The 25,822-nt window shown below is 38.3% G+C and overlaps 1 protein-coding gene across 4 annotated transcripts in view; it reads right to left on the reverse strand.

Annotated features, from left to right (window-relative positions):
• The window catches only part of Gmeb1 (glucocorticoid modulatory element binding protein 1), a 45,384-nt gene that overhangs the window by 16,309 nt on the left and 3,253 nt on the right, over positions 1-25,822 (reverse strand). For 3 of the 4 annotated variants that reach the window (XM_046469420.2, XM_046469421.2, XM_046469419.2), the window contains exons 2-6: positions 18,159-18,316; positions 11,345-11,457; positions 9,419-9,543; positions 7,994-8,097; positions 1,905-2,062 (exon numbers count right to left, since the gene is read on the reverse strand). In XM_046469420.2, coding sequence (XP_046325376.1) covers positions 1,905-2,062; positions 7,994-8,097; positions 9,419-9,543; positions 11,345-11,457; positions 18,159-18,286 — 628 coding nt within the window. In that variant the 5' untranslated portion in view covers positions 18,287-18,316. The remainder of the gene's footprint in view (positions 1-1,904; positions 2,063-7,993; positions 8,098-9,418; positions 9,544-11,344; positions 11,458-18,158; positions 18,317-25,822) is intronic. The other variant, XM_046469422.2, reaches the window with a different exon arrangement.

Below are 25,822 nucleotides of genomic sequence, written 5' to 3' on the forward strand. Positions count from 1 at the left end.
GCCCCTGGGTTCAATCCCCGGTATCAAAATAATAATAATAATAGTAATAAAATGAAAAAATAAAATCACAAAAGGGCAATCTGCTTTTGAAAGAGACTGAATATAAGCATGATCACCAGGCTACCCACTTAATTGGATGAGGAGAACCTTAAATTATGTAAAAGTAGGAAGCTTTGCCTACAAACACATTTGATACTAAGCATTTAGAATATCTAAGTTTATTATTGCTTACCTATATCAGCCTGTGAAAAAGAGGCAAGAGAAATGGAGACTCAAGAAATCAGGTAAGAGATCCACCGGGTGCAGTGGTACATGCCTGTAATTTTAGTGACTTGGGAAGTTAAAGCAAGATTGCCAAATTTGAGGCCATCCTCTGCAATTAAGTGAGGCCCTAAGAATTTAAGAGAGATTCTGTCTCAAAAAATAAAAAGGGCTAAGGAATCTAACTCAGTGGTAAAATATCCCTGGGTTCAACTTCCAGTACCAATAAAAAAATAAAGAGAGAGAGAGAGAGAGAGAGAGAGAGAGAGAGATCCATGAACAACAGATTGATAGAGAAGAACAAAATACCAGCTATAAATTGCTTTAAAACAAAGAGAACGGAGAAAAATCAAATTAATCTAGCAAGCAATATAGACAAGTGTGGACTATACACACTGGAGGATATCAAAAATCAAACAAAAGAATAATGTTAATATGGATAAAGAAGTAAAGGAGTTTGGGCCAAATAAAAGGAAAACATTTCAAAGCATTTTTTGCTTTTCAAGTGAGTCACGTGTGCAAAAATACAAACTGCTAGATATTTTATATTTTTTTGAAGGGAATTTAGGTTCCAAGAGATTTGTCTTCTACTTTCCCAGTGTTTACTCATAGAATATTAGGGCTGGCCAAAACTAAAAGTAAAGAGATCATTTTTCTTTTTTTTTTTTAAATACATAAAAGGAATGGTAAATGTGAACCAACCCAAATATATATATATATATATATATATAATTTTTTTTTTTTTTAAGAGAGAGAGAGAATTTTTTTAGTTTTTAGTTTTCGGTGGACACAACATCTTTGTTTGTATGTGGTGCTGAGGATCGAACCCTGGCCGCACACATGCCAGGCGAGCACGCTACCGCTTGAGCCACATCCCAGCCCAAGAGATCATTTTTCAAAAACAGTACTTCCCTAACCTTTTAGATCCTTGAGCATTCTTGTGATTATTATCAGGCATATCTATAAGTTTATGATAGTAGTTGAGACAGATTTTATTCAACTATGGCTAAGTCTCCAGTTGGGCTGATTAAATCCTTTTGAATAATCTTTCCCATAAAGTTATATCTTTGCTGGATGGCGAGGAGCCTTAAGTCCAAATTCGAAAAGACTGAAGTGTGTGCCCATCCCATTCATCTGTGAGGAAGCCTCATGTTGGTAATCTGGAGCCCACCCAGGCAGAGCTCTCTGAGACTTATGGCAGGCTCTTCATAGTCCAGCCCAGTCAATGACACACTGATAAATCTCAGTTCAACAGTTGAAAACTATTCATCATTCTAATCTACCCTGCTGTCTTCACCTCTAATAGTGCAAAGGATTTTCAGAACAGTCTAATTTCATCCTTGATATGCCCAGAGTCACCAAAGTGAAACCACTGCATAAGTGTTAACTATTGAACCATCTTTCTAATGCTTACCATGCATTCTAAGAAGAAACAAGGAAGAAGATCTGGCCAATAAGAATTATTTAGAGGGAAAAAAAGAGATCTGTTTCCAAGACATAGAATCCCATCCAAGATTACCATACCTTAGCACAAAGCATATCAATGCTCACAAGAATTGAAATTAAGAAACACAAAGGAGAAAAGAGGGGGAAAGTACTGCTGAAAAACACAGCGGGTTTTCAGGTGGTTTCCTACCCCCTACCATCGGCCGAAGTGGGTGTCTGCACCACACTTGTCTGCTGTCCTGGCACTGGAGCTCTTGCACTGCTAATCAGAAGATCAAATTTGGTGCTTCTGCAGGTATTGGAGCAAACTTTATCATGTTGGTAAAAATCAATCTGTCCAGAGTCCATCATTTTCCTGTGGAAAGAGAAATAAGTACCAGTTTAGCCTGCACTTCATTTAAAAGAGAAAAACTGGCCAGGTATGGTGGCGCATGCCTTTAATCCCAGCAGCTCAGAGGGATAAGGCAGGAGGATCATGAGTTCAAAGCCAGCCTCAGCAATGGCGAGGCACTAAGCAACTCAGGGAGACCCTGTCTGTGGCTCTGTGGCTCTGTAGCTCTGTGGCTGTGGGGCTCAGTGGCTGTGGGGCTCAGTGGCTCTGGGGCTCTGGGGCTCAGTGGTCAAGGGCCCCAAGTGCCCCTGAGTTTAATCCCCAGTATCAAAAAAACAAAAACAAAACAAAAACCTGGGCCTTAGGGACAAATAGAGACAACACTGCTTAGCCCACTAAGTAAATTAACAAAACCTAACAGTATTAGAAATCATTAGGTTGCAAAAATTCTAATTGGGACTACAAATTTTTCATTGAGCCTGCCCATATTTATCAGCACCTTTCTTCTGAGTTTACTCATTTTGAATACTCTCTTCTATGTGCTATAATCACTAAGCTCAGGTATATACTAAGAATGTCACTGAAACCAAATCTGAAAAGGGAAAATACTATTTCAAATCTCAGCACAACTGAGAAATGCCTCAGGGATATCTGAATTTTTGGATGAGATTCTGACGTATTAGTAATCCTAGACTAGAAAAATGTGTTACTACTTTTAGAGATATAAAGTTTCGGTAAACTTCTTTCATTAAAAAAAGGGAAAAAGAACTGCGGGGAGTGGCACAATCCTGTAATCCAAGTGGCTTGGGAGGCTGAGGCAGGAGGATGGGGAGTTCAAAGCCTGTCTTAGCAATGGTGAGGTGCTAAGTGACTCAATGAGACTCTGTCTCTAAATAAAACACAAAATAGGGCTGGGGATATGGCTCAGTGGTCAAGTGCCCTTGAGTTTAATACCCAGTACCAAAAAGAAAAAAATAGGGGCTGGAGATGTAGCTCAGTGGTAGAATGCTTGCCTACTACGTGTGAAGCCCTGGGTTTGGTCCTCAGCACTGTGAAAAAAAAAATAAATCAAATTAAAAAAAAATTGACAACAACTCTCCTAGAAATAAATAAAGAGTAAAGTTGATTATGCTAAACACTCTCTGGAGAATGTCCTTATAACTGTATCCACAGACATTGTTATTATAGGCCATGAGCAAAAACCATAGGGTATTTTAATTTTAGTAAACTCTATGGTAGAATGTCACTTGGCTTTCTCTTTTTCTTCTTCTTCTTCTTCTTTTTTTTTTTTTTTTTTTGTGTGTGTGGGGTGGGGGTTACTCGGGATTAAATCCAGGGGGGATTTACCACTGAGCTATATCCCCAGACCTTTTTTTTATTGGGTACCAGGGATTGAGCTCAGGGGCACTCAGCCACTGAGCCACATCCCCAGCCCTATTTTGTATTTAGAAACAGGGTCTCACTGAGTTGCACAGTGCCTCGCTTTTTGGCTGAGGCTGGCTTTGAACTTGCGATCAAAGTTGGCCTCCTGAACCGCTGGAATTACAGGCTCTTTCAACATTTTTTTATTGGTATATTATAGTTTTACATAAAGGCAGAATTTATTGTTACATATTCATACATGCACACAATATAAAAATATAATTTGGCCAATATCACTTCCTGGTACTTCACTCCTTCCTCCCCTTCTTTCATCCTCTGAATCCTTTCCTTACTGATCTCTTTGATTTTTTTAAAAATATTTTTATTTTTTAGTTGTAGTTGGACACAATACCTTTATTTATTTATTTATTTACTTTTATGTGGTGCTAAAGATCGAACCCAGGGCCTCACCATGTGCTAGGCACACGCTTTACTGCTGAGCCACAACCCCAGCCCTCTTTGATTTTTTTTTTTTTTAGTTGTAGATGGACACAAAATCTTTATTTATTTATTTTTATGTGGTGCCAAGGATCAAACCCAGTGCCTCACATGTGCTAGGCAAGCGCTCTGCCACTGAGCTACAGCCCCAGCCCTCTCTTTGATTTCTTGAGAACCCTGCCTTCCACCTTTTTCCTCTTTAGCCTCCACACGAGAGAAAACATATGACCCTTGACCTTCTGAGTTTGGCTTATGCCTGGAATTAACTTTTTTTTTTTAATATTTATTTTTTAGTTGTAGTTGGACACAATAGCTTCATTTTATTTATTTATTTTTGTGTGGTGCTAAGGATCGAACCCAGGGCCTCAGACATGCTAGGTGAGTACTCTACTGCTGAGCCACAACTCCAGCTCCCTGGAATTAATTTTTAAAAAATGATTATGTATTTCTGAATATAAAAATAATATATGAAGAACATATATGAGCTGGGAGTGTAGCTCTGAAATAGAGCAGTTGCCTAGCATGCACATAGCCCTGGGTTTAATCCCCAGCAACACAAAGGAAAAAAAATTAATATTTTCCATGGAAAATATAGAAAACTATAAAGAAAATGACTTGCCTTTTTTTAAAAAAATACTACACAGGAAGATTGCAAGTTCGAAGCCAGCTTCAGTAATTTAGTAAGGCTCCAAGCAACTTAGTAAGATCCTGTCTCAAAAATAATAAGTAGGGCTGGGGATGTGGCTCAAGCGGTAGCGCGCTCGCCTGTCATGCGTGCGGCCCGGGTTCGATCCTCAGCACCACATACAAACAAAGATGTTGTGTCCACCGAGAACTAAAAAAATAAATAAATATTTAAAAAAAAAAAAAAAAAAAAAAAAAATAATAAGTAATCCAAGAGGATCAGGAGACTGAGGCAGGAGGATCATGAGTTCAAAGCCAGACTCAGCAAAAGGGAGGCACTAAGCAACTCTGTGAGTCTCTAAATAAAATACAAAGTAGGGCTGGGGATATGGCTCAGTGGCTGAGTGCCCCTGAGTTCAATCCCCAATACCAAAAAATAAATAAATAAATAAAATTAAATAAAAGGGGGAGGGATGTGGCTCAGTGATAATGTACCCCTGGGTTAAATTCATAAACAGACAATGTCAACATTTTTAGCGTATTTTCTTCTTTTCTTTTGGTTGGTCCTGGGAATTGAACCCAGGGGTACTTTATGACTGAGCTACATCATAGGTCCTTTTTATTTATTTGGAGACAGGGATTTGCTAACTTGCTGAGGCTGGCCTTGAGCTGGTAATTCTCCTGCCTCAGGCTCCTGAGTTGGTGAGATAACAGGCATATGCCATAGTACCTGGCCAATATCACTCCCCAGTATTTCCACATATTTTCTGCCACTAAGTTTTACTTATTTGTATGTAAATATGTGGGGGTATTATTATTATTATTATTTGCTTTTGTTTTTGCAGTGCTGGGGATTGAATCCAAGCCCTTGTGCATGCCAGGCAAGCACTCTACCACTTAACTCCACAGCTCAGTGTATTTTTTTTTTTTAATAACACCTTTATTGATTGATTGATTGATTGATTGATTTTTAATGTGGTGCTGGATATTGAATACAGTGCCTCACACATGCTAGGCAAGCGCTCTACCACTGAGCAACAGCCTCAGCCCCTGTGTATGTGTTTTAACATTGATAAGTCACATATTTAATCTTTTCTCTTTTTTTTTGGGGGGGGAGGGGTACTGGAGATTGAACTCAGGGGCACTTGACCACTGAGCCACATCCCCAGCCCTATTTTTTTTAAATATTTATTTTTTAGTTGTATTTGGACACAATACCTTTATTTTATTTATTTTTATGTGATATTGAGGATAGAACCCAGGGCTTTGCACATTCGAGGTGAGTGCTCTAGTGCTGATCCACAACTCCAGCACCCCCAGCCCTATTTTTGTATTTTATTTAGAGAAAGGGTCTCACTGAGTTGCTTAGCAATTCACTTTTGCTGAGACTGACTTTGAACTCAAAATCCACCTGTCTTAGCCTCCTGAGCTGCTGGGATTAGAGGCGTACACCACCGTGCCTGGCAATTTTCCCTATCCTTAATTAAAAAAAAGTATTTGCAATGCTGGGTATAGAACCTAGGACCTCATGTATGCTAGGCAAGTGCTCTACCACTGGGCTACACCCCATATCCTATTTAGTCAGTTTTATATTTGTCTTTTTCACATTACTTCATAAGCATTTTTCCATGTGAAACTCTTCAAATATATTTTAATGACTGAAAAACAATCCATAATATACACTCATACAGATTTCTGACAAGTCATAATTTACTTTAGAAGTCCCTTGACTATATATTAAAGCAGACTATAATTTTTACCATAAAAATGTTACAATAAAAACATTTATGCTTAAATCTCTACAAAGATTACAGATTTTCCTTAGGATAGATTTCTCTAAAAATAATTAAAAAGACAAAGGATAAGATATTTTCAAGGCTCTTGATACATGTTCTATAGATAACTTGTAATTCTTGACATTTAAAATTTTTTTATCAGCAGATTAATGTTCCAGGAATACCAACTAATGCTAATATTCAAGAGGGAAAAACTACAATGGTAAACTTTTTACAAAAAAAGGGGTGAGAGTGCAGAATATTACACATTCTGATGTTTATTTCTGGGGTACAGCGATGGTGAGGATTGCATTTGTTGTGTGTAACTGTTAATGCTCAAGCACCCTTCTACTTCACCATATTATCCCAGAATTTGTCGAACAGCCTACACTGCTGCATGGTTGTTTCACTTGCTCTTTGACTTCTCTGTTTGGTGGATTCAAACAGGACTGTCATCTACTCAGAGCTTCTCTGCCAAGAGAGTATCTGATCTATCCAACTTTTTTTTTCTTTTTTTGGTAACACTGAGGATTGAACTCAGGGACACTCTACCACTGAAATACATTCCCACCCCTTTTTATTTTATTTTGAGATAGGGTCTCACTAAGTTGCCCAGGCTGGCCTCAAACTTGTGATCCTTCTGCCTCAGCCTCCTAAAACTCTAGGATTACAGGTGTATGCCACTATGCCTGACTCTCTCAGAGATTTTAAGAACAAGTTGGGGGCTGAGAGAGTAGGTCAGTGATAGAGGGCTTGCCTGGCAAGCATGAGGATCTGGTTTGAGCCCAGCACTTCAAAAAAAAAAAAAAAAGAAGAAGAAAAGAAAAAGGATTAAGAACAACTTGATAGCCAGGCACAGTTGCAGGCCTATAATCCCAATAGTCTGGGAGGCTGATACAGGAGGATTGATAGTTAAAAGCTTGTCTCAGCAACTTGGTGAGGCTTTAAGCAACTCAGCAAGATCCTGTCTCTAAATAAAACTTAAAAAAGGGCTGGAGATGTAACTCAGTGGTTAAGTGCTCCTGGGTTCAACAGCAAAAAAAAAAAAAAAAAAAAAGAACAACTTGATGAGCTGGACATGGTATCCAATGCCTGTAATCCCAGTGACTCAGGAGGCTGAGGCAGAAGTATCACAAGTTCAAGGCCAGTGTTATCAATTTAGTGAGGCCCTAAGCAATTTAGCAAGACCCTGTCTCAAGGGCTGGGGATGTGGCTCAAGCGGTAAAGTGCTTGCCTGGCATGCGCGGGGCGCTGGGTTCGATCCTTAACACCACATAAAAATAAAATAAAAAGATGTGTGTCCACTGAAAACTAAAAAATTAAAAAAAAAAAAAAGACCCTGTCTCAAAATAAAAAATAAGAAGGTGTTGGGAGTGAGTTGTAGCTCAGTGGTAGAACCCTTGCCTAACACATGTGGGTTCTATTCTCAGCACTGCATATAAATAAATAAAATAAAGGTCCAACAACAACTAAAAAAATATTAAAAAGAAGGCCTGAAAATGTAGTTCAGTAGTAAAGTGCCCCTGAGTTCAATCCTCAGCACCCCCAAAAACACAACAAATTGACAAAGAACAAATAATGCATGGAATGTTCAAGCCAATCCTTCAGACAGAATACAAACCTCAAAGTAAAGAGAAAAAGACCTACCACAATTAAGTGCCCCAAAGTTTGTTGAAAGGTGTGTGCTAGACCTTACCTAAGCATGATTCCACCCAGACGAATGGCTCTCTTCCAGTCCTTCAGAGTGGACTTGCCAGCCAGATGAACAAAATGCTTGGGGCTGATCAACTGATCATTGAACTAAAGTTAAAAAAAAAAAAAGTCCAAAGCAGTTCAATGTCAACTTAGGTAAGTCAAGAGGGAAAAGAATGAAATGATAACTCTATTTGCTACGTACAAAACAATGCCCAGATAGAAAATGAATTGATTAGTATCTACTATCAACTTATACTTTGAATTCAGAAGTTTGTTCTAGTGTTGGAAAGGCTGAGGAAATTAACTGAAATAATCTATCCAGCCTAAAGGTCAAGATTCAGGATGGTGGAAAGAACAAGTGTGGTAGAAAACAACAGCACTGCAGAGCCTTGAAATTCTGTAATCCTAATTAATCTAGGATGATGCCATTGTGATACTGATGTAGCCACCAATCAAGAGCATAATGTGAACAGAATTGTTCATTCTGTCTTTATTGGTGGCAGACAGAATGAACAATTCTGTTCACATTATGCTCTTGTAAAGATTATTTTTATAAATAATAATTTTGAATAAACTCTTCCACAATACATACTAGTACAAGGCATTTACATATATTATCTGATTTAATCTAGCAGTTTTGCATTATAGATATTGATATGTGTAAAAATACATATATACGTGTGTGTATATATACATACATACACACACACACACACACATATGATTATTTCGATTTTAGGATGAGGCTCTGAAATATTAAAAAACTTGGTCAAAGGCTGGGGTTGTGGCTCAGAGGTAGAGCACTTGCCTATTATGTGTGAGGTACTAGGTTCGATTCTCAGCACTACATACAAATAAATGAATAAAATAAAGGTCAATCAATAATTAAAAAAAAAACTTGGTCAAGGTCATCCAGTTAGTCATTCATTGAACAAATATTTATTGATTATCTATTATACATCATGGACCATTCAAGCTAGGCATATAGCTTAGTGGTAGTTGTATGCTTATCATGCATAAGGCCCTAGGTTTGATCCCCAGATCCAAAAAGGAAGAAAAAAAAAAAAGGAACATTTTAAAGGTTGGATTTATAGTAGTGAACAAAACAGGTAAGTCTTCTACTCTCATAGGACTTATATTCCAATAGGACTTAAATACAGGTCAACCCTTATTTTTTCTACTGTGAAATGATAGAACAACAGCTATAAAATCAAAAACACTGATTAGGAGCTGGGAGTGTAGCTTAGTGGTAGAGCTTGCCTAGCATGTTCAAGGCCATGGGTTGCATCCTCAAAACTGCAGAAAAAGTAAAAAAAAAAAAAAAAAAAAAAAAAAAGATTTGGTGGAAGAGAGAGAGGAGGCACTGAAATCACAACACCCTTTGAAAAGGAAAAGTCCTGAAACATCTCAGCAAGAAGACAATTACCTTAACACATTTCACATTTATTCCTGGACATACAAACTTCTTCCAGAGGAGAATGGCTTTGCTCTCTCCACAAGTTATGGGGTAAGCAATTTCCATATCCTCATTTGCTTCTATAGTGCTTGCATCTGAAAATGGAAAAAAAGTCAGTTATTTAATAAATTTTTTTTTTTTTTTTAATTTATTTTTTAGTTTTCGGCGGACACAACATCTTTGTTTGTATGTGGTGCTGAGGATCGAACCCGGGCCGCACGCATGGCAGGCGAGCACGCTACCGCTTGAGCCACATCCCCAGCCCTAATAAACAAGTCTTTACCAAATTTTATTTTATTTTATTTTATTGTGGTGCTGGGGATTGAACCCAGGGCCTTGTACATGGCAAGGCAAGCACTTTACTAACTGAGCTGTATCTCCAGTCCTTCACCAAATTTTAAATTCCAAATTACTAGTTTCCTACTTTCCCTAAGGAACTAATACTTCATTCTTGCTAGTATTGTTTAGGAATCCTCCAGAAGAAGTTTGGCATAATAGCTATCTTCTACTATGTGCTAGACACTCTAACATATATGTGTATTGTTTGTTGGTTGGTTTGTTTTGTTTTGCAGCACTAGGGATTAAATACATGGATAATCTATCACTGAGCTATATCCTCAATCCTTTTATTTAAATTTTTAAATAGGGTCACACTAAGTTGCTTGCTGAGATGCTGAAGCTGGCCTCTAACTTGTGATCCTCTTGCCTCAGCCTCCCAAACTGCTGGGACTATAGGCATGTGCCACAATACCCTGTATTTGCTTTACATGCTTAGTATTATTTAGCTCTTATAAAATCATGTGAAGCAGTAATTATTTGCTATGTTTTTCATATAAGTTTATGGGCCTCAGAAAAATCAGTGACTTTCTAAGGACACACAGCTAAAAAGTGACAAAGTAGTACTAGACAGTGGCTCTTTGTAATCCTAGTTACTCAGGAGACTGAGACAGGAGAATCACAAATTCAAGGCCAGCCTGGCCAACTTAGTGAGACTCTGCCTCAAAATAAAATAAGAAAGGCTGCTGGAGCCAGGCATGGTGGCTCAAGCCTGTAATCCCAGCACCTCGGGAGGCTGAGGCAGGAGGATCATAAGTTGAAAGCCAGCCTTAGCAAATGCAAGGCACTAAGCAACTCAGTGAGACCCTGTTTCTAAATAAAATACAAAATAAGGCTGGGACATGGATCAGTGGTCAAGTGCCCTTGAGTTCAATCCCGAATACCAAAAAAAAATAAAAAGGCTTGCAGCATAGATGAGTAGTAGAGGTAGAACACTTGTCTAACATGTGCAAGGCCCTGGCTTTAATCCCTGATACCACCAAAAAAAAAAGTGAGAAAATAGGATTCAAACTTAAGTTTGCTTAATTTCAAAATTTCTTTCCAGTTTCTTTCTCCTGACAGCCTTTGAGTCAACACCTCATCAATCCTTATCCGCAATTTCTCTAACGACATGTATCAACTTGAGACTCTGTTCCTTTGTGCGAATTTTTTTTTTTGGATGGTAGTAGGAAATGAACCAGGGCCTGGGGTTTGCTAGACAAGCGTCTATCTTTGTGGGATTTTTATAGATGAATAATCTTTCATTTACCCTAGCATACTGATATTAAATAATCATCTGCCAGCCCTGACATCTTAGTCAGTAGGTCTTAGTCTCTAAATATGCTTCCATCAAATTGATGGCTCCAGTATTGGTAGGCACACTAGGTGTAAGGAAAACATAAGGCATGGTAGGCAAGGTATCTCAGGCTGGCAATGTAGCTTAATGAGTATCTGCCTAGCACAGGTGAAGCTATCTCTGGGTTTGACCCCCAACACACACACACACACACACACACACAAAGGCAAAACAGCTCAACCAAGGAAGCAAAGGTCAAAAGTACTAGAAAAACAAAGACTTACCAATTCCTTCTTCAATTTTGTGTATTGTGTGAGTTTCTACTGCTACAACTGCCGTGTTGTTCTCCGACCCAGCTTCATAAATCCTGTTGTAAAAGTGTCCATCGATAAACAAACTACATAAATCATGAAAAAATTAATATTCACAGCATGGGGTTAAGAAATTTGTTTTTACTCTATCTCAAAAGGAATAAAATAAATATACTTAACAATTCTATGTTAGTACTTTGACTAGTTTCCCATTGTATTTAAACTTCAAGCTGCGCAGGAGTGCTTAGCTACTACCATGGAAATAAGTCAGCAACAACTTTCCTCACTTCAAAGGAAAGTAATTCTTGCTAGTATACTCCACTTGCTATTTTATTTCACCAGCCTTTTCCCTGTATCACATCACTGTAAATGCTCATGACATAGTTTTTTTTTTTAATTAAAAAAAATTTTTTTTTAAGTTTTGCTTCAAATACAGGACGAAATCATAGAATTAACCTGAGAAGAATATAAATAATTCAAGACAGGAAGAACCATGTTGACCACAGAAATTGATGTATTTTGTTGAAATCTAGATATTTTAGCTTTTTTTTTTTTAGTAATTTAGCACTGTGTGTGTATTAGGGGTGCTGGGATTGAACCCAGGACTTCACATGTTAGGCAAGTGCTCTACCACTGAGCTACATTCCCATTCCTGCACTTTAGCATCTTTTAAGGCATCATAACCAAATTATTAACATAAACAAAAAAAATGAAAAAAAGTAAGATTAAAAAAAAAAAAAAACTATGCCCAGGCTGCGATTGTGGCTCAGCAATAGAGCATTCACCTAGCACGTGTGAGGCCTTAGGTTCGATTCTCAGCACCACATAAAAATAAAATAAAGATACTGTGTCCAACTATAACAACAATAACAAAATAAATATTAAAAAAAAAAAAACTATGCCCAAATTAACTACTAGTAACTAGAGGCACCACTTAATGGACGGTTATGTAATACAGACCAACCTAAAATGTCTCCACATTCATGGGCTCAGATAATCTAACATGATTTACCGTCATGTGTTTGCTTAATTTCTATAATAAACCTGATGCATTGATTCTTACACTTTGTTATTTGAAAGCACTGCCTGAGTAATCTTTATTTATTTATTTTTAAAATATTTATTTAGTTGTAGATAGACATAATATCTCTATTTTATTTATTTATTTTTATGTGGTGCTAAGGATTCCCAGTGCCTCATGCATAAGCCATGTGCTTTACTACTGAGCTACAACCCCAGCCCTGCCTGAGCAATCTTTACAAAGATGACTATCCAACTCCATGGTGACACCTATAGTACAGACTTCCCTTTTGAATTTCAAACCAGGAAACAGATAACTGCTAAGTAAATACATACATTTGGATCTCCCACAGGATTTTGTTGAATTTATTATGTCTAAAATAACTTCCAAGCTGGGCATGGTGGCACATGCCTATAATCCCAGAAACTCGGGAGGTTGAGGCAGGAGGATCTAAAGTTTGTGGCCAGCCTCAGCAACTTAATGAGGCCACAAGCAACTTAGGGAAACCCTATCTCAAAACGAAAAATAAAAAAGGCTAGGGATGTAGTTCAATGGTAGAATATCCCTGAGTTAAATCCCCAGTATCAAAAAAGAAAAGAAAAGAAAACAAACAAAAGCAATTCTCTGCACTATTAAAACAAAGCCTCAGCCAGGTGCAATGGCGCATGACTGTAATCCCAGTGGCTTGGGAGGCTGAGACAGGAGGATTGGGAGTTCAAGCCAGCCTCAGCAAGGGCAAGGCACAAAGCAACTCAGTGAGACCCTGCTTCTAAATAAAAAATACAAAATAGGGCTGGGGATGTGGCTCAGTGGTCACGTGCCCCTGAGTTCAATCCCCAGCGCCAAAAATAAATAAATAAATAAATAAATAAAAATAAAGTCTCAAATCCTTGGTATGAGGAAGAAAAGAAAACAAAGAGAAAAAGAAAAAGAACTTTACTTTTTTAAGTTAGAAAACTCTTAAACACTCATCTCAATATGAGATGGGTATGCAGATCAGACATAGACCATTTGCCTAGCATGTTTGAGGCCCTAGTCTTGATCCCCAACACTGAAAAAATAAATAAAAACAAACAAATAAATAGGCCAGATGCAGTGGCCCAAGCCTATAATCTCAACAACTTGGAAGGCTGAGGCAGGAGGAACACAAGTTGAAGGCCAGCCTCAGCAATTTATGAGACCCTCAACAACTTAGTGAGGTCCTATCTCAAAAACTAAGGAGTACCCTATTGTTCTGATAGAATTAATACATCTTCTTTGACTTTAAACTTTTAAAAATGTTTATTTATTTGCTTTTATTTATTTGCTTGTTTGTTTATGGTGCTAGGGATTACACCTAGGGTCCTGCACATGCTAGGCAAGTGCTCTTCCACTGAGCTACCCACTCAGTCTATGACCCTAAACTTCCTATTAGAAAGAGATACAGCATGAAAGGAAAAACAGGGCTGCTCCTCCTCAAATTGAACTATCCTACCACATTTGGACTGAATTTCTTCTACAGAAAAAATTAAAGTCAGTCAGTACATTGAATAAATTTATGGAATATTAAAACTCTGATTACCTGGGGCATGGTAGCTCATGCCTATAATCCCAGGGACTCAGGAGATGGAGGCAGGAAGATCAAAAGTTCAAGGTCAGCCTGGGGAACTTAGTGAAACCCTCAGCAATTTAGTGAGATCCAGTCTCAAAATAAAAAGGACTGGGAATGTAGTTTAGTGGTAAAGCACTTCTAGATTTAATCCCTAGTTCCACAAAAAAAACAAAACTCTAATCACACAATGTTAAAACTCGATAATCAATCCAAAGTGAACTGGAAATTCAAAAATGGTGATAAAATCCTGGTACCTTAACTTCCCCTGGAAACTTTTTGAGTATGTTATAAAAGAGATTTTAGTTGAAAAAGTTAACTACCACTAGGTGGTGGCGCCCACTTGTGATCCCAGCAGCTAGGGAGGCTTAGGCAGGAGGAAGGAGAGTTCAAAGCCAGCCTCGAAATTTAGGGAGGCACTAAGCAACTCAGTGAGATCCTGTCTCTAAATAAAACACAAAATAGGGCTGGGGATGTGGCCCAGTGGTAAAGTGCCCCTGACTTCAATCTCCAGTACCAAAAAAATTAAATTAAATTTAAAAAGTGTATATACTTTAAAGCCAACCTACTGTTAATATGAAAGTATCATCTTATACAATGTGTCAGGTTCTATGCATATATGGAGACTGCTACGAAATAGTCTACTTTTGCTAATTAATGCATTTCTGCAAATATGTATACAATGAATACCTGAAAAAGTTTAAAATGTCATATATTTAAAATCTAAATAGAGGGCTGGGGCTGTAGCTCAGTGGAGGAGCACTTGCCTAGCATGTATGAAGCACTGGGTTCGATCCTCAGCACCATATAAAAATAATAAAGTAAATGTATTGTGTCCATCTACAACTAATATATATACATATATATACATAAATATATGTGTATACATATATACATATTTTTTAAAAAGCTAAATTAACATAAGGGGAGTTCTATATATTGAAATCTAAAAATAATTATATAAAATCTGTTATTATTTTGTCTTTACACATAATCTTCACCAATATATTCTCAGAGTCTTATACACATTCTTGAGTATTTCTTTCCTTCCTACATAAACCCATGGCCAATCAGGTTAAGTGTGATTGTGGCTTAACACTGGCTCCTGATGCTATCCATCTTTATCTCATGTCATATGAGTTCTTTACATCTCACTACTGGTATCAATATTTTTAAACCACCCCCCACCTTTTTTTTTTGCCGTACTAGGGATTAAACTCCATGGGTGCTCTACAACTCAGTCCTTTTTGGGGAGGGGTTACTGGGGATTGAACTGAGGGGTATTTGACCACTGAGTCACATCCCCAGTCCTATTTTGTATTTTATTTAGAGACAGGGTCTCACTGAGTTGCTTAGCGCCTCACTTTTGCTGGGGCTGGCTTTGAAATCTTGATCCTCCTGCCTCAGCCTCCCGAGCCACTGGGATTACAGGTGTGTAGCATGGCACCCAGCCCTTGATCATTTTTATTTTTTATTTTGAGACAGGTCTCACTAAGTTGCTGAGGTCAGTCTTGAACGTACAATCCTCCTGCCTCAGACTCCTGAGTTGCTAGGATTAGAGGCATGCACTACTGCCCAGCTCCCCTTTCATTTCTTAAAAATAAGATTAAAATGCAATAAAATATTCAAATAATTAGAAAACACAAGTAGAGAAATCAACTGAATATCATCAGTTGTAGGCATGTCAAAATGTAGTATCTCAAAATGTTTACTCGCTAGTCCATATACTAAGCTCAATGTAAACAGTGGCTTAAGGAGTAAATATATGTTGTACAAAGATGACTATATCTAAAACCAGTAAGGTGAAAAAATAAATAATGAAAAAAAGAAACAACAAAAAAATGCCAAGAAAAAAGATGCCCAGGGGCTGGGGATATAGCTCAGTTGGTAGAGTGCTTGTCTTGCATGCACAAGGTCCTGGGTTCAATTCCCAGCACCAGTACCAAAAAAAAAAAAAAAAAAAAGCCCATATCTAGAAACACGGAATTTCCAAAAAAGGCAATATCATTAGGAAAATAAAAAGTAGAATTCAACTAAATTAAAAAAAAAAAATGAGCCAGGCACCATGGTGCATTGCCTATAATCCCCGCAATTTAGGAGGCGCTAAGGCAGGAGGATCACAAGTTCCAAGCCAGCCTGGGCAATTTAGCAAAAGCCTCTCAAAATAAAAACATGAAAATGGTAGGGGATGCAGTTCAATGGTATAGTGCTTGCCTATCATAAGCAAGGCCCTATGTTTAATTCCCAGTACCAAAAAAAAAGAAAAGAAAAAGGAAAAACTAAGACTAATAGTATAGATTTTTTTTTTTTTCTGTCTCTAATAAGGATAGGACAAGTGACTACTGGAACACTTTCTAAGAAAGATAGAAGAAATGAGGACTGCATGAGACAATAAAGCTGCCAAGAAGTGGGTACGGTGGTGCAAGTCTGTAATTGAGGCAGGAGAATCACAAATTAAAGGCCGGCCTAGGTAACTCAGCAAGACCCTGTGGCAAAATTAAAAATAGAAAGGACTGGGGGTGTAGCTTATGGGTAAAGCACCCCTGGGTTCAATACCCAGTACTGCCAAAGTAAAAAAAAAAAAAAAAAAAAGAATCCTTATTTTTTTAAGATACATTCAAATATCTAGATTTACTTAAAAAAAAATAAAAAAGCCGGACACAGTGGCACATGCCTATAATCCCAGCTCAGGAAGCTGAGGCAGGAGGATCATGAGTTCAAAGCCACCCCCAGCAACTTAGAAAGACCCCCCATCTCTAAATAAAATATAAAAAAGGGATAGGAATGTGGCTCACTGGGTACAGTCCCTTGTACCAAAAAAAAAAAAGTGGGATGATAAAGACATGAAATAGTCAACCATGTATTGATGAAGCTGGGGGGTTCGTTATAATGTTTTCTTTATTTGTATATATATTTGAACTTTTTTTGTTGTGCAGTACCAGGGATTAAACCCAAGAGCACTCTACCACTGAGCTATAACCCTATCCCTTTTTATCTGTTTTATTTTGGGATAGTCATGCTAAATTGCCCAGGCTGGCCTTGAACTTGACCTCTTTCTACCTCAGCCTCCTTCATCACTGGGATCACAAAGGTATACCAATGAACCTATACATTTGAAATTTGAAATATTTAAGACAAGGTACATTACTTAGATTAGAACAGGATTGGCAGAAACCTGTATGATGCAGAAGGGGCAATTAAAAAAAAAAAAAGATTAGGACTGGATTATTTGCCCAGGAACACTGCTAATCCCATGAAGGATCTTCTATACATTCTCCAAGACAGAAGAATTACCCCTCCTTCTCTGTGCAGTACTAATTCTTATTTTCCTTTAAGACCTCTTTTGAGGTGGGCACGATGGCACACGCCTATAATCCCACCAGGTTGGGAGGCTGAGACAGGAGGATCACAAATTCAAAGCCAACCTCAGCAACAGCAAGGTGCTAAGCAACTCAGTGAGACCCTGTCTCTAAATAACATACACAATAGGGCTGGGGATGTGGCTCAGTCATCGAGTGCCCTTGAGTTCAATCCCCAGTACCAAAAAAAAAAAGTTGTGTAGACATAGTGCAAAGCGCAGTGGCACATGCCTGTAATCCAGTGACTCGGAAGGCTGAGGCAGGAGGATCTCAAATTTAAGGCATCCTAGTAAGACCCTGTCTGGGGGCAGGGTGGGAGTGCTTGGAATAAATATAGCTCAGTGATAGAGCACTTGCCTAGTATGCATGAGGCCCTAGGTTCAATTCCTAGTACAAAAAAAAAAACTATTACTATATAAGATGAGGGATCCCTATAACTTATCCTTATAAATCTCTCAGCAGAGAGGAAAGAGGGATACAAGGAAATAGATAACTCTTATAATAATATTAAAATGACAAATATAGGGACTAGGGAAATAGCTCAGTCAAATGCAAGGTACTAGGTTCAATATCCAGCAGCAACAACAAAAGACAAATATAGGGCCCAGGAATATAGATCAGCGGGTAGAGTGCTTGCCTTGCATGTAGGTTCAATCCCTAGCACACACACACAAAAAAACACAATACATATCACTATGAAAACTCAGCCAGCTGACTGATGTTGAATGTTCCATTGGGCTAAACAACCATAAAGTTACAATTTTCCCACCCTTTAAACCTCCCCAAAATTTTCAGAATATCAAATTTCTAGCCACTTACCCTTGTTGCACAGGTTGTAACTGCAAGATCACTTGAGTCTTAGTGTCTTCAGGGTTCTCCCCTTCATTTCCTTCAGTGGGTACCACAACCACATCTCCCACTGGGACACTCACTTCTGCATTAGCCATCTTTCACATGAAGTCTGATAGCTGGGGCTTCTATTAGGAAACAAGAAGCACAAATTACTTCATCTGGTTTGAAAGATGGCAACCATAGGAGAGAAATGTCAAAATAATGACTACCAATTCCAAGAGCACCCTGGAGATCATTGTCCTCTGGAAAGGATGGGAATTATAGGAGGGAGCTGACAGGACTCTGATCTTTCCAGAAATGCCTCAGCACTAGCTATTGTAGATTTCCTTCCTTCCTTCCTCACACCCTTTTTTCTTCCTTCCTTTCCCTTTTTTCCTTCCCTCCCATCATTCCATCCTTTTGGTGCCGAGGACCAAATCCAGGACCTCATGAATGACAGGCCAAGTTCTCTACCACTGAGTTACATTCCCAGCCCTGTATGGTTTTTTTTCTTTTCTTTATATTTTTTAGTTGTAGGTAGACACAATACCTTTATTTTTTTTAATATATTTTTTAGTTGTAGGTGACACAATTCCTTTATTTTACTTTTATGTGGTGCTGAGGACTGAACCCAGTGCCTCACGTGTGCTAGGCAAGCACTCTGCCTCTGAGCCACAACCCCAGCCCCCTTTATTTTTATGTGGTGCTGAGGATGGAACCCAGTGCCTCTCACATGCTAGGAAAGCACTCTGCCTCTGAGCCACAACCCCAGCCCTTCTTTCTTTCTTTCATACTGGTGATTGAATCCAAAGGGCACTGAGCTACATTCCCAGTCCTTTTTTGTTTTTACTTTTTATTTTGAGACAAGGTCTTGCTAAGTTGCTGAGGTTCTCACTAAGTTGTTAAACTTTTATTCTCCTGCCTCAAGTCTACCAAATCAATGAATGGAATTATAGATGTGTTCCACCATACTCCGCTTGCAGGTTTTCTTAATATGTGTTATTCACTGATTGATGTGCTACAACCAGCTCTACCAGCACCTGAGAACCAACTATGTGTTTCTCGTCTCAACTCTGAGTAGTGACATCTCAAGTTGGCAGTAGTTTGAGATCAGCAATGTTGGGAATACAAACACCACAGAAGCTCACAAGCACTACAATTCAAGGTTTTTGGTTTTTATTCTGAAGAGCTGGTTTATTGCATACTAGTTCCATCTTAAACAGTAAGCTCCTGGAAAGTAGGTGTCCTATCTATTCTCTGTGCGACTAGCCATTACACCTCATCAAGTTCTCCATCTTTTGAAAATACTTTGTACCTGCTGACTGACTGAACTGAGTTGTATGGGAAGGGGAAGATGACTTGCGTTGAGTACTTGTATAATAAATGTTGAATTTCAATATATAATCTCTATAAACTTAAAAAAAAAGTTAACTTCTCTAAGAACTTCTGTTTTTTTGTTGTTGTTTTAATTTTTTTTAATGTTTTTTTTTAAACTTGTTTATAGACATTTATTTATTTATTTATATGTGGTGCTGAGAATCAAACCCAGTACCTCACACATGCCAGGCAAGTGTGCTACCGCTGAGCCCCAGCCCTTGTTTTGTTTTGAGCGGGGGCAGGTAACCAGGGATTGAACTCAAGGGCACTCAACTACTGAACCACATTCCCAGTTCTATTTTGTATTTTATTTAGAGACAGGATCTGAGTTGCTTAGTGCCTTGCTTTTGCTGAGGATGGCTTTGAACTCGCGATACTCCTGCCTCAGCCTCACTAGTCTCTGGGATTACAGGCATACACCAACACACCCACCTTCTGGAACTTCTAGAAAATCTATCTACCTATCCATCTAACCATCTATCTGTCTATCTACTTACCTATCTATCTAACTATTGTGGTGCTGGGGTTTGAACCCAGGTCCTTGTGCATGGAAGGCAAGCACTCTACCAACTGATCTATATCCCCAGCCCCTAGGAACTTCTTAATACCTCTTTGCCTCAAAAAGAATGGAGCTGATCTCAGCTGATATCACCCTTACAGAGCTACTGAAGAAACCAACATGCAGCATCATGTGCTCTTTAATTCTAAAATAACTCAAAGTACTGTTCCATTCTTAACAAAAACACAGACACCTGGACATTCTGCAGTTGTTAGTCTTCACAATTGAAAAGAGAGATTCACTTACAAGAACACAAGTAAGAGCTGTGTATTTACTTAAACATATGGCTATGTGAAAATGACCAGGACAGCCAGGCACAGGGGCTCATTCCTATAATCTCAGAGGCTCAGGAGGCTGAGGTAGGAGGACTGCAAGTTCAAACCTAGCCTCAGCAATTTAGCAAGGTGCTAAGCAACTCAGTGAGACCTGTCTCTAATAAAATACAAAATAGGGCTAGGGATGTGGCTCAGTGGTCGAGTGCCTAGTAACTCATCCCCCATCAAAAAAAGTTTACTTCATTGATCTCAAAATACTTCTCCAGTTTTATTTGGGTCTATCACACCCCTAGAACTTCAGCTTCACCCATACCAACCACTTACAATACTCTGAATATATTAATGCATTTTCACATTTCTGTGTCCTTGTTATGCTTTAAGCCCTTTGTCCCTCATTTCCTTTTCTATTCAAGGCCCAAATCAAAGCCTATCCTCCATGAATTAATTGTCAAACCATTTTTCTTTTCTGTATTCCCCTACCATCTGGTTTGTACACACTGTACCACTCACTGTCTTATCACCCCCACCTTTATTTATTTATTTGTTTGTTTGTTTTGCAGTACTGGAGATTGAACCCCAGAGCTCATGCATGCTAGCTAGGCAAATGTTTTACCACTGAAGTATGTGCCCAGCCCTTTCTTCTTAATTTTGAGAGTCTTGCTAAATTGCCCTGCTCATCTTAGGCAATGATATATGATGGGTCAATCAATTTCACTTGTATATGACCTAGTTAAAATTCCTCATTTTTTTTTTTCATGAATTCTATATTCCTGTATTCAACAGCCTCTACAATATTTTATAGGCACATTAAACTGAACTGATACTCTTTCTCAAACCTGCTTTTGTATTTTCTGCCTTGGTATGTGGTGCTTCCCTTCACCCATTTTCATAAGCCAGAAAATAAGAAGTTATTTTTGACTCCTCTCTTTCTTCTCTAAATCCAATCAGCCACCAAATCCTATCCATTCTACCTCCCTCTTTTAATCATCCTCCCATTCTCCATCTGTGCTGCCACCACCATATCTGGGGCACCACACTCTTGTTACCTGGGTTTTTCCAGCTGCTTCTTCTCTCTATCCTAATTTCTATCTTGGTCTCCTCCAATTCATTCTCCACACAGCAGTCAAAGTAATCCTACTAAAGGCCAGAGGCCACTTTCCCACTTAAAAATCCTTCAGTGTATTCCTGTTGCTGTTAGAATAAAGCACAACACCTTATTTGGCTTACAAAATTCTCTAAATTTGTCCTCTGCCCACCTTGCTAACATTTCTCATAGTTCTCAGAGTAGGTTCCTAAGATCAAATTTTTCCAGTTTGTCAGTTATGCCTTTTTCTTTTTCTTCATCTGAAGCTTCCCACTTATTTCCTCTACCTAGAATTCCCTTTTCTTTCCTTTTGGCTAGTCCCTGCTAGCATTTTTGTGACTTATTTAAAATACCATTTTCTTGGGGAGGTCTTCTGTGACCTCCTTGTCTAGGTTTAAACTTCTGTTCCTGCCAGGCATGGTGACACAAACCTGTAATCTTCGTGGCCTGGGAGGCTGAGACAAGAGGATCACAGGTTCAAAGCCAGCCTCAGCAACTTAGTGAGGTTGTAAGCAAACTAGTGAGACCCTGTTTCAAAATAAAAAGGCTGGGATGTGGCTCAGTGGTTAAGTGCTCTAGGGTACAATCCCTGGTACCAAAAAAAAAAAAAAAAAAAACACACACACACACACACACACAAAAAAACGGGCTGGGGATATATCTCAGTTGGTAGAGTGCTTGCCTTATATGAACAAGGCCCTGGGTTCAATCCCCAACACCATAAAAAAAATTTTAAAAAAAAGCAAAAAACCTTGTTCTTGCTCCCTCATCACCTCACTTTGTCAGCTTCTCCCCATCAAATTGTACCTCATAGGAAAGGACTGCTTTTCTTTGCTTCTCTTTTATTCTCTTTCTTTTCCTTTTCTTTTTTGGGGGCTGGGGTGTAGCTTAATGCTAGAGCACTTGTCTAGCACATACAAAGCCCTGTGTCAAATCCTCAGTCACACACACACACACACACACAGAGTCAGTCTGTTTCTTCTTTCTACTACTGAGTTACATCCCCCAGCTCTGTATTTTTATTTTGAGAAAGGGTATAGCTAAGTTGCTGAGGCTGGCTCGACCTTGCAATTCTCCTGTTTCAGACTCTCAAATCGCTAGGATTGAAGGCTCGCGCCACCTCACCAAATGTTTTGTTTGTTCCTTCCTTTTTCTTCTCTTGAGATGGGGCCTCACGTTCTATGTTGCTCAGGCTGGTCTCAAATTCCTCCTGAGTAGCTGGGACTACAGGTGTACACTGCTGTACCCAGCTAAATATTCCTTTTACTTATTCAGTGGCTCCCCTAGGCCCATCACAATACCCAAGACACAGAAGAGTAATAAATGGTTTCCAAATGTTAAACCTACAGAAGTGCAAACCTGAGCCTTTCTAAAGAAACCCAACACATAGCAAGTATACATTTTTTGTTCAATGAATGACATCTTACCCTAAAAGACTTCTAGAATTTTCTAGAAGTCTTAAGGGGATAGAAATTTGCTTAGGCAGCTAGGCTAAGTTGAATAGCTTATGGCCCATCATTATGACCAGTTCAACAAATATTTACTGAGTCTATTCCATATCATGCACAGATTTTAGCTCCCTGATATAAAAGGAGCAATACTTGCTCTTCAGGGACAAGAAAAGGAAAAGAGGTGTATGACACTGTTATATCTTAGAGGAAGAAAGGAATTTATGAGATATTATAGCACACAATCTGAACTTCTGAAAATTTACAATTCAAAACTAGAAGAAGGGGCTGGGGTTGTGGCTCAGTAGTAGAGCACTTGCCTAGCATGGTGAGGCACTAAGTTCCATCCCCAGTATCACATTAAAAATAAATAAAAACCAATCAAATAAACAAACAAACAAAACAAAAAACTAGGAAGATAAAAGCAAGAATCAAAAACTAGTTTAGCTGGATGTCTGCAACAGAACTAAACTAATTAATTCTTAAGTCTAGAAAAGGTTAAAAAGGGCTATGATGAGGCATACTGATCCTAGAATAACTGAACTTATAGATATTTTCAAAACTTGAGTCACAAAAATGTAGAACAAACTAAAACAACAGCAGGTAACATTTATAGGCCATTCATTAACTGTCAAACACTGTCATGTTATTATTATATATTTAGTTTAAATTATCTTCTCTGATAAAATCTTAGGTTAAAGAAGCAGCCAGAATATTCTTTTTGCATTATAAGGTGTAAAAGGGCTCAGGAGTAAAATATGAGTTCTTAATTGAGGAAAGTTTATTAGATCAAGACCTTAAGCTGGACCCAGTGGCTGAGAAGAGGATCATGAGTTTGAGGCCAGACTTGGTAATTTAGCAAGACTCTGTTTCAACAAAAAGAGAATTTTGTAGAAGGGACTCAATCTTAGGGTAAAAGGTTGAAATCAGAAGCATCAATTTACCTAAGCTATTATTTAAATGTAAGTGTATTTTTAGAGAAATAATTCCCATAAGCTTGCTACATGCTAAATACTAGTGGGTTTTTAAAAATCAAGTGGTAGATGGACACAAGACCTTTATTTTATTTATTTTTATGTGGTGCTTAGGATCAAACCCAGTGCCTCACACATGACAGGCAAGCGCTCTACCACTGAGCCACAACCCCAGCTCAATACTGGTGTTTTTAAAAATTAAAATTAAAATATATATGAAACTTAAATCCTGGAGATGGTCTTATAACTCAGTGGTTCAGTGCTTGCCTAATCTGTGCCAGGTCTTGAGTTTGATACCCAACACCACACACACAAAAATAAATAAAAAATAAATTCCAGGGCCGGGGATATAGCTCAGTTGATAGAGTGTTTGTGTTGTTATGACCAAAACCCTGGGTTCAATCCCCAACACCACAAAATAAATAAACATAAAAATAAAAATAAATTCCAGGTGAAATTTATCACTAGAAAAAGGTATTTAAAACTTTAAAAAATATGGGGCTAGGGATGTGGCTCAAGCGGTAGCGCGCTCGCCTGGCATGCATGCAGCCAGGGATCGATCCTCAGCACCACATACAAACAAAGATGTTGTGTCGGCCGAAAACTAAAAAATAAATATTAAAATTCTCTCTCTCTTAAAAAAAAAAAAAACTTTAAAAAAATAAATAAAATTAATACTTTAGGTAAATTGATGGGTTACAGAAGCAGAGCTAGAAGGAATCTTCTAATTTCAACCTTCTACCTGAAGGTTGAGTCCCCTCACAACATTCTGAATAAGTAGTTAACTAAGTTCTTGATTAATACCTTCCTCAACAGAACTCACATTTTACTCTACTTTTGACCCCTCTACATCCTGGAACCCAAAAGGAATGTTCTGATTCCTTCTCTAAACTTTCTGAGACTTTACCAGAGAAGATAATTATAGTCATCTACATGTTTTCAGTGTCAGTCAGACTTGGGTCTGATTCAACATACAATTCATACAGACCCGTTTTTTTCTTTCTTTTTTTTTTTTCAGTATGCAGTACTAGGGATTGGACCCAAGGGCACCAACAAGATACAATCTCAGCCCTTTTTTTGAGACAGTCTCACTAAATTGCAGAGGCTGTCCTTGAACTTGCATGAACTACTATGCCAGGTCATACATTCTTTTTTTTTAAATTTTTTTTTTAGTTGCAAATGGACACAATACCTTTACTTTTATTTATTTGTATGTGGTGCTGAGAATCGAACCCAGTGCCTCACATGGGCTAGGCGAGCCCTCTATCGCTAAGCCACAACCCCAGCTCCAGTTATACATTCTTTAGAGAAGCAAGTTTGGGATAAATATCTCTCATTACTCTAAATACCATATTTCTAGTGAGTAAACTGAAACCAGCCTACAGACTATACTGATTAAATGCAAAGTCTTCTCTTTGAGGTAAAGGTAAATGGAAAAGTATCTCTTGTTTACAGCAACAAAAACTTATAGCAAGATGAGTGTGTTGATCCTTTGTGTATTTCATGGAAAGGGCCTTAGAGTATTCCTTGTGAAAATATACACTTTCATTCTAGGGACGTGTATAGAAAACAAACATGAAATTTCCAGATTTCAGGGGTTGGGGGTGTAACTCAGGGGTAGAGTGCAGGCCTAGCATATGTGAGGCCTTGGGTTTCATTTCCAGTACCAAAAAAAAAAAAAGTATATTTCTTGGCAAGGATGGAGAAAAGGTAGTTATTTTCAAAGACAAAAAAGACACTTTGTAAGTAAGCACATGACTGCATATACTGTCACAAAATTTACTCTGGATTAAATTTATTTTAAATTAAATTTATTTTGTTACTGGGGATTGAACCTAGGGGTATGCTACCACTGAGCAATACCCCCAGTAGTTCTTACTTTTTCATACAGGGTCTTGCTAAGTTGCTGAGAGGCCTCGAACTTACAGTCCTCCT

Source organism: Marmota monax, unplaced genomic scaffold (genome assembly GCF_021218885.2).
Source record: "Marmota monax isolate L192 unplaced genomic scaffold, Marmota_monax_Labrador192_F-V1.1 WCK01_AAM20220418_F8-fsc00008, whole genome shotgun sequence".
NCBI lineage: Eukaryota > Metazoa > Chordata > Mammalia > Rodentia > Sciuridae > Marmota > Marmota monax.